This window comes from Camelus bactrianus, chromosome 20 (genome assembly GCF_048773025.1).
Source record: "Camelus bactrianus isolate YW-2024 breed Bactrian camel chromosome 20, ASM4877302v1, whole genome shotgun sequence".
Classification (NCBI taxonomy): Eukaryota; Metazoa; Chordata; class Mammalia; order Artiodactyla; family Camelidae; genus Camelus; species Camelus bactrianus.
The window spans coordinates 19825832-19834903 of NC_133558.1; the positions used below are offsets into that span (position 1 = coordinate 19825832).

A 9072-nucleotide genomic window follows, 5' to 3' on the forward strand; every position below is an offset into this window, starting at 1 on the left:
AGGGATGGGGGGGGTGGCTAGGTGATCATCTACAGCTGTGCTGTCCAAAAAGGTAGCCTCTTGGCTGTCTCAATTAATTTAAATAAAACTAAATATTCAGTTTTTCAGCCACACTAGCCATGTTTCAAGTATTTGCTAGCCACTTGTGGAGCGTGGCTACCAAATTGGTCAGTGCAGGTTATAACATTTTTCCATCATCATGAAAAGTTCTGTTGGAAAGTGCTGGTCTAAGACCTTGTAGGCCTTTGTAAAGACTGTTCTTCCCTCTGGGAGAAAGGAGCTTCCTTTCCTGTAATGGATGGACATTACCAGAAAGTTGCATATTTCCTTTCTGCTTGTATCCTGTTGGATAGAACCTAATCACATGACCATTGCTAGCTGCAAGGGAGGCTGGAAAATGTCACATAATGAGCCACTTGCTTAGCTAAGTGGAAATAAGCCATGTGCTCAGCTAATATTTGCGTGACTCTCCCAGGAGAATGACTATTAGGGGAACAGTTAGCAGCCTCTGCCACCCCCAGGTCTGGTGGATCCCAAAGCATTCTTTTTCACTGCACTGCTCTGTCTTAAATCTGGGAAGAGAATTCTTTGAGAAAAGAATCTAGGAGTCACAGCCCAGTGATCCCAAGTCCTGAGACCCAGGAACCAGGTTGAGGAGCATTTAGCTGTCTGCTCCTCCAGCCATTTGGAGATACAGACATTGACTCCCCAGCTTGTTTGGGGCCTACACACCTGACCCATGGATGTCACCTGCCCACTGGTGCAGGCCAGGGGCCAGTCATGAAATACTGGGGCCCTTTGGGACCCCCAGCTATTTCTCCTCTGAGCTAATTTTCCCAGGACAGTTGTCAAGGAAACTAGAGGAATTTGGTTATGATTTCTCATCTTCAGGGCACTCCATATGGAACTGTGGCCTTCCCCTCCCTCCAAAGGAGTCAGCCTTTAATGTCATACGGTGGTGATAGGGGCAGGGGGTGGGGGCAATGGGAAGATAGGTACTGTGGAGAACAGGAAGCAGTCATACCAACACCCGCCAAATGATCAAGTCTGGGCTGCAAGCTTGCATTTTGAGACAGCTGATGAGAAGTCAAGGTACCCTTGAGTGTGGAGTCAGATAAGTGACTGCCTCATGAAAAGCAGAAGGAGGACCCTGGACCCTCAAGGGGACCAGGACTTACGTGGACCAGGTTTCTACTATAATAATAATCCCTACCACCCAGGCCCACTTATCTAACAGGTACCATGGCACGTACCCTGGGTAACTTATCCACGTAATCCTCAGAACAATCCTAGGAAGCAGGTACTTTCGTTCTCCCCATTTTACATTAAAGAAGTGGAGGCCCTAAGAGACTAAGAAACTAATCTAGGATGTAGGTGTGGGCCTGTGTGACTAACGTAGTTAGCCAGTGCACCCTCTACTGGCACCCACCCTTCTCTCCCCACCACTTCCTCCAGCCTGGCCATTGTCTCACAAGCTGGACCCCTCATCTCTCACCTGAGCACCTCCCCCGACTCCTACCCTGACCAACCTGTGTGGATCTCTGGGTCAGGGGGCCCATGTCCGGGGGGTGTCCTACCTATACCCCTTTCTGGGATTCTTGAGCCCTCAACCCCAGAGCTGAAGCTAAGGGATAGGAAATTAAAATCTGGCTTAAGCTAAGGCATTTGTCTGGTGTCAAACCTCTCCACTGCTAATGGACCTTAGATGAGTGACTTACCTCTCTAAGCCTCAATTTCCTCATCTGGAAAATCAGATGAGACCTGTTATGCTACATGCAAGAATCCTGTAAGCACTGAAGTGGAAAAGCCTCATGCCTGGAATAAAGCAGGAAGTCAAATATTCCTTTCCTTTATTCCCAGGAGTTCTGAAGATCTCAGCTTGAAGTGGTATTCACATACATGTGTGTGAGGTACATGTGTGTATTCCAGCAGTTAATTTCCCAGATGCGCCTTTGACACTGGTATTCAGGCTATCTGTCCACCCTGGAAACCCTCTGCTTAACAAGGGAGAGTCAGAGACTTGGGCGTCCTTTTCCTGCCGGCCCTCTGCTCACGAGCCCACAAAATCAAGTCATTGAATTCAGTGTATTTACTGCCACTCAGCAGGGTGAGAGCCTGCTGGAAGACAGGGTCAGGGCATTGTCCCTGCTCCCCAGGGACCAAATGCCCTAACCAAGAGGGGAACCAGCCTGGATTGCTCTCAGACTTTGCAGATGACGTGATGCAGGGATCCTGAGTGATGGAGGGTGACGTTGGTCCCTGATGGGAGATGGAGGAGGAGGCAGAGCTGAGGGAGAGAAAAGGGTGTAAGGTGGTTCTCGTTCCCTCCCTGGGGACAGCCAGAGGCCCACAGTGGACTCAGAAACCCACTCCAAGCCCACACCGCCCCATCCTTTTCCCTCCTAAAAGACTACCTTCTCAAGCAGTTTCAGGAAGCTGGAATCATAGGAGGAATTTGCCAGAAAGGAGTCCTTCAGCTTCAGTTGCAAAGTCATTCCTGGCCCCAAAAGTACAGCTTAGGACCCAGCTGGCAGGGCTGGATTCCCTCAGAGATGCGGGCACTCCTCCCACTTCATCCCCACCCGAGTTCCCCTTCCAGACCTCTCCGTGTAGGGGTTCCACCCTGAACACCTGGGAGCTCAGGCCTATGGTGCCTCCATCTCTCTTACTCCCCTTCTCAGCCTCTTCTTGCCACGAGGACCCAGGTGGCTAGCCCTCCAGATCTCACCTGTTCCCTGTGAGCTGCCAAGGAGAGTCAGGAAGAGGAAGAGGGACAGTCCAGCCCCCATCGCGGCTACCTGGTTGTTTGCTTCTCAGGCGGACGGAAGAAATGTTGGAAGCTCCGCTAGCCTCTCCTTACCTGGCCCTCCCTTCTGTGCCCCACTCCGTCCTTAGCACAGGTGCGTGTGGGAGATGAGAGGGGGACGCTGGTAACTGGCTTTTCCAGTTCTCTCAAGAAGTGTTCTTTGAGGACCCACGAAAGGGCCATCCACTGGGCTGGGGGGCAAATAGAAGGTGGCCCCGTTTCCTCAATCCCATGCCCCACCTCCCCAGGTCTCGAGGCTTGAGGCAGTGGGTACCCAGTCCCGCAGGGAGGGAAGTTGAGGAGGTGTCCCTCCTGCGGGTGTCTGGGCCCCACCCAAGCCTGGGCCTGTCATTGCCCTTGAGGGATTAATTATTAACTGCAATTAATTTCTATCATCATGCCACCAAAGGGCTCAGGAATGTGCACCCAAAAGGGAGGGGTGGAATACATTAAGCTCTTCCCAAACCCAGGCGCTCTGTCCCCCCAGCCACAGCTGACTTTCTCGGTGAGAAATCTGGGTGACAGGGAACTTTCATTTTGAATGTTTTGTTTTAGTTGCTCTGAAACATCCTAGCTATTTAGGTGGAGACACGAGTTTCCTCAAACATCCTCCCATCCACCCCGCCTTGTGCACTCACGCAAAAGGGATCCCCTCAGCCAACACCCTTTCACACAGGCATTGGAATGACAAACACGAGGACAGATGTGTAGAGGGAGCTTGGAACACATTGTGTTTACCCTCTTTCTTTAAAAGCTAGGAAACGAAGGCCCAGAGAGACTTATTGACTTATTAAAGTCACACAGCAAGTCAGGAGCAGAGAGGTTAGAACCCATCCGTCATGATGCCAGACACAGAATAAGCACAGCAGACTGAAGCACCAGTCACGTAAACCCTCTAGAGCATACAAAGACACATGCCTCTTATCTTATTAACTGCCTCTCTAAGTATCTACAACCCACTCCTAAAAAACCCAGTGGGCCCCAGCACAGAGGGATGGAAGCAGAGAAGGCAGAGTCAGGGAGAAAAGGCAAAAGCAAGACCAGGGAAATGGAGAGGCGGAGGGAGACACTGTCGATAACATAAATATAAATAAAGTGCAATCCAGGGACTCCCAGACTCTCACTGGAGAGCAGGAAGACCAGAGCGGGAAGAATTGATGGACAAAAAGATCAGCAGACCTAGCAGATACGAGCAGAGGGTAGAAAGTGGGAAGACAGCTGCTTTCCGGCATCTGAGTCTGCATAGGAGGAGGGTGGGAGCATCCCTATATCTTTCCCAACTGGCGCCCTCTTTCCATATAATCAGAGCTGAGGCTGTCCCATGCCAGGCACATTAGAAACATTATTTCCTTTAATGCTTTAATTATGGCCTCTGAAGTAGATGCGTTACCCCAGTTTTAGGGGTGAAGAAACAAGGACTTAGGCCACGTGACTTGCCCAAGACCCCACTGCTTGGAAGTGGTGGATTCAGAGCTGGGTTCTGACCTTCCTCACTGCACTGTCCCTGAACACGATGCTTGTCATGCCTGGTGACCCTCTTCTCCTGTCACTCCTCCTCTGCCAAAGGAATGGAAAGCTCTGTGGGCTGCAGCCATCTGGACGAGAAATGGCCCAGGTGTTCACCCTCCTCCCCTGCCCTGGGTTCTCCTAAGGGTCTGATGCAGTCCCCAGGCGGTGACGCTCTCCACCCCCACCCAGCTCCCAATTCCTGCTTCCCCGAGGGACCTATGTATTCTCACCCCCAGTGGTTGTACTTCTAGAAACAAGGGGAGGATTTGGGGATAGGATGCCTGGATCTCTTCCCTTAGATGGGAGTCTGGGCTGGGGACCAACTCGGGTCTGGGGGAGAGATCCCTAATCTGGAAACAGCCTGAGAGCCCAGTAGGGGAATCCTCAGGCTCTTACTCACTCTTCCCCTTGCCCAGTGCTTCCTGGGATCAGACTGGAACAGATCAATCCTCTGGGACAGCTTGGTGACCTCTCCCTGGGGATGGAGATCCTGGTGTTGATGGAGGCCAAGGCACACCTGACTCTCTCGAGACTTGTAATAAGGCCTCAAAGCCTTTAAAGAGCCAGGGAGACAGTCCTGGAAACACACACCAGCTGACACCATGGACACCACACTGGTGCTGCTCTTGGGCCTGCAGGCTTTGGCTGGATACGGTGAGCACTGGAGCTCTGACTTGAGGCCTTGTGGTCAAGATGTGGACACTGGACCCAGAGAGATGGCCAGCTCTTCTGACACCATCTTATCATGTTCTTCTTCCAACAGCTCAGCTGACCCCATTGGGGATCTCTACTGTAGCTGAAGGCATACCCCCTGCCTCTGGGGATATCTCTGTAGGTCTCCCCACCATCTCTGCAGATCTCCCCACCATCTCAGCGAGTTTCCCAACAGTTTCTCCAGCCTCTGGGGTGCTGCCCAGTAGTCCTCAGACTTTATCTCCGACAGTTCCTGGGAGCACTTCAGGAGCAGTGTCAATGTTGCCAAGTGATATTTCTGTTGCTCAGTCTGTCTCTGAAGGACTCCTTAGCTTGGCCCATAGCTCTGGGTGGGGGCTTCCGGTTCTCTGCCACGAGTAAGATATGAGTTCCCTGGAAACTCACTGAAGCAGTGCACTGGCCTTGGTGGCTATACAAAGGCCCTCTTTCTGCTTTTCAACTTGTCAACTTTTTCTCTTATAGTGTCTTTTGTATCCTGCCTGACATTTTTTTTTTTTTTGCCTACTTTGAGGTCATGAAAATATTCTCCTATTCTTTCTTCTGGAAGCTTTATTCCTTTAGCTTTCAAACGTAAGCCTATGGTGTATCTCAGCTTAATTTCTGTGTATGGAGTGAGGTAGGGGTCAAGTTTCCTTTTTTCCCCTTACAGATAACCAGTTGCTCCAGGACTATTTATTCCAAAGACCCCCCTTCTTTCTCCACCATAGAATTGTGTGAATCTCTTTATCAAAAATGAAGTCACCAGGTACATGTTGAGTCTGTTTCTGGACTCTCTTCTGTCTATTCTTACTCCAGGGCTGCCGTACTTACTGACTGCAGCTTTGCAGCAAGTCTGGAGATCTGGTAGTGTAAGTCTTCCACTTTTGTTTTTCTTTAAGATTGTCCTAGCTATTCTCAATCCTTTAATTTTTATTGACTCAGTTGATCAATTTCTACCAAAATCTTTCCCAGGATTTCAATGGAGAGGACACTGGACATAATTTCTGCTTCTGCTCTCGCTCAGATCTCTTCCAGCCGTTTTTCCCCTCTGCCCTTCTAGGATCTGTTTCCCCACGACAGCCCCTGGAACTGCTTCAACTGTACCTGGGACCTCCACACCCAGTGGGGCTGTGTCAGGAGGCTCCATGACCACCACGGCTAGCACAGCCACTACATCCCCAGGGCTCAGCATCCTGACCAGTAAGGCACTCTTACTTGCACTGGGTCATTGACCTGCAGGCACCTTGGCTCCTGGAGATGAGTGTAGGGACAGGCATTAGTGCCTGCTTTCAACTGTGTTCTGAGTATGTCTGAGGATGTCTCCAATTCTTAAAAGGGTTTCAGTGCCCTCTCAAAGCCTCTGGTCAGACCAGCAGCCAGATGTCTGTTACCTGATTGTTACCTGGTTTTTGACTCCTTTCCCTGTGGCCCGATCTGCCTATCCAGGGCGACAAGCATCCCTTCCAGAGATCCTGTCCTCCTTCCTCCCTCTGTCCCCTTCTCCCTGCCCCTTCAATCCTAGTCTACCCCTCTCACCTTCTCCCGACAGTCTGAAGGCAAGAAATGAGTGGAGAGAAAACCGGACAACAAGCTCTGGCTCCTCTTAGTGACCAGAGTTAGGGTGGGGCAGTGGGGAGGACAGGGCCTCAGAAGAAGGAGAGAGGCCCACCTGGGGACCCTCGCAGAGCAGACATCACAGATGGAGAGAGACACGGACAGTAGAGCCTGCAATATGGAGGAGGGTTCAGAAAAATGGAGAGATGTGGATGTCAGTGAGGAGTTTAGAGACTGAAGGACATGCCCACGGGTGTCAGGGAAGAGTGGCTGGGGCTTGGATTGACGCCCTTTAAAACCCCTCTGGTGAGATTCTGTTCCCAAGATGACAAGACAGAACTCCACAGAGAAACGTGGTCTTAGAATTGCACAGACATCAGCATCACAGAAGGAAAGATGGGAGGTCATGGAGGGCAGTGGAGGTTGGGGGCATTGGGGTCCCACTGGCCTTGGTCACTGTCCCTCTCTGTTCCTCAGGCCTGAAGCCTCAGAGAAGGGGCTCTGTCCCAGACTGGGCCATCGTGTTGATCACTCTCACTGTGGTGACAGCAGTCTTCAGCCTACTGTATGGTATTAAGAAGGTGAGTGAAGCTATGGTCCAAATATGTGGGTCTCTGAGGCCAGCGGGGCTGGGACCTAGTGCCCCAGAACTTCAAGATGAACAGGGGCTTTGGGAAAAGATGACAGCCTGCCACACTTAGGGAGGGACAAGGGGAAAACGGAACCCCAGTCTGGGTGGCTGAGAAGCATTGACCAGGCAGGGATGCGGCCACTGAAGGAGAGGCCGGGGAGCACTGCAGGCTGACCAGCCCCTGGAGGCACTAAATTCAGCTCTAGGCAGTGAAGAATCAACTCCATGAAGTTACAGAACCTGGGTTTTGAATCCTGGCTCTGCCATTATAACTGTGTGATTTTGTTCAAGTTACTCAACCTCTCTGTGCTCCAGATGCCTCATGAATAATAATAATAACTAACACTTGAACAGCACTTATTATATGCCAAGTGCCGCATTTTAGTTCACAGCAGCCCTGTGATATAGGTAATATTATTCCTCTCATTCTACCAATGAGGTAATTGAGTCTTGGATAAAATGAGAAGGATAGTATTCATCTCAGGGCTGTTGGAAGATTAAATGAGTTTATGCATGTAAAGCACTTAGGTGCCTGGCACATAGTAAGTGCTCAGTAAATTAGTCCAATTCATTATTATGATTGTTTTTGCTGGAAGAGGCACTCTGAGAACCTGAGTTATTGAGGGAGGCAGCAGTCCGTGGGGAGAGCTGAGGGCTGGCCAGCAGGTTCCTGGGGCCCTCAGTTAACCCATCCTCTCCATCTCTCATTTCACAGGGCTGCCAGTTCCGGAAGGAGATGAGTGTGGGATGAGGCTGTGGCTCTGTGACCTCTACAGCTGCCACCATGAGGCCACCAGCCAGTGCTACTCTGTCAAGTGAAAGGGTGGGGCCAGGATAGCCACATGCCCCTCTGCCTTTGGCCTCCCTCCTTCCTCTCCTGAATAGACTCATTCAGGACTCAGCCTTCGTACTCACACTAACTGGAGACATTTCCTGTGGGTGGATTTCTGGGGCCACTGGCACCCCGGGTCTCTTCCACCAACAGTGTAAGGGGAAGACCACTGTCAGCCGCTGAGTGAGAGGCTGAGATACCAGTCCCGGCCCTGCCGCCAGCCTGCTGTCTGGTACCTAACCACTCAGATGCAGTTTTCTCTTCTGTAGAAGGAAGCACCGGGGCTGGATGATCTCCAGGGCTCTCCCAGGGCTCACAGAGTCTGGGCAATTGGAACCTTCCTCCCTCACCCTTTCTTCCTGTTCCCATCCTCTTCCCCGCCTATCAGAGAAGCTCCTTGGCTGAGGATACTTTGGGCCCCCCCCCAGGGCACAGGACCAGGGTCCCACTTACCACCTCCTTCTATATGGAGCCCCCTTGGGCTGGCTTCTGACCCTTTCAAGACCCCCAATTCTCTCATCTCGAACAGGTGAGGAACCCTGTTCTTTGATGCCCACTCCAGGTGGGTGGTGGACACAACTCTTGCTAAATAAAACAGCACCCCCTCCACTGGTCTCCCAGCCACTTTTTAATTTGTCCAAGTGCGTGGACTTTGCTGTCAGGCAGGTACCAGCCAGGTCTAGTCTCTGCTGCTTACAAGATGTGTGACCCTGGACAAGTCACTTCCCTGAACTGAGACTGTTTGTTCTTATCTGTAAAGTGAGGCTGATGTTGCTAACCTCGTAGGTTACAGCCTCATAGGTACGGTGCTCAGCATGCTGCAGTAGCTGGAACAGCTGACACAGCAGTAGCGGGAAGGGTTGTTTTGTGACCGGCCCCTCAGCCTCTAGCTCAGACACAGCAAGCTCTACTGACACTAAGAGGTCCATGTGTCAGTGGAGCTTCCACCTACCTCCAGGTTCCTCCACCCAAGATGCCTGTGTCCTCCGGAGGAAGCTGTGCCTAAAAGAGAAGGAGACGTTTATCTACACAACAAAAACAGAGATT

At 51.3% G+C, this 9072-nt stretch overlaps 1 protein-coding gene and 1 long non-coding RNA gene across 2 annotated transcripts; one reads left to right on the forward strand and one right to left on the reverse strand.

Annotated features, from left to right (window-relative positions):
• Positions 1–2071: 2071 nt before the first annotated feature.
• On the reverse strand, positions 2072–3126 carry SFTA2 (surfactant associated 2). The gene is made up of 3 exons (XM_010961581.3): positions 2729–3126; positions 2415–2497; positions 2072–2287 (listed from the first exon to the last, which is right to left on the reverse strand). Exons 1-3 carry the CDS (start codon positions 2787–2789, stop codon positions 2201–2203), a joined length of 231 nt encoding a protein of 76 aa, XP_010959883.1. The 5' UTR covers positions 2790–3126; the 3' UTR covers positions 2072–2200.
• Positions 2771–8624, forward strand: LOC141574226 (uncharacterized). Its single transcript, XR_012501041.1, has 3 exons — positions 2771–2900; positions 7040–7143; positions 7909–8624. It is a non-coding gene; the product is annotated as an uncharacterized LOC141574226 (long non-coding RNA).
• Positions 8625–9072: the final 448 nt, after the last annotated feature.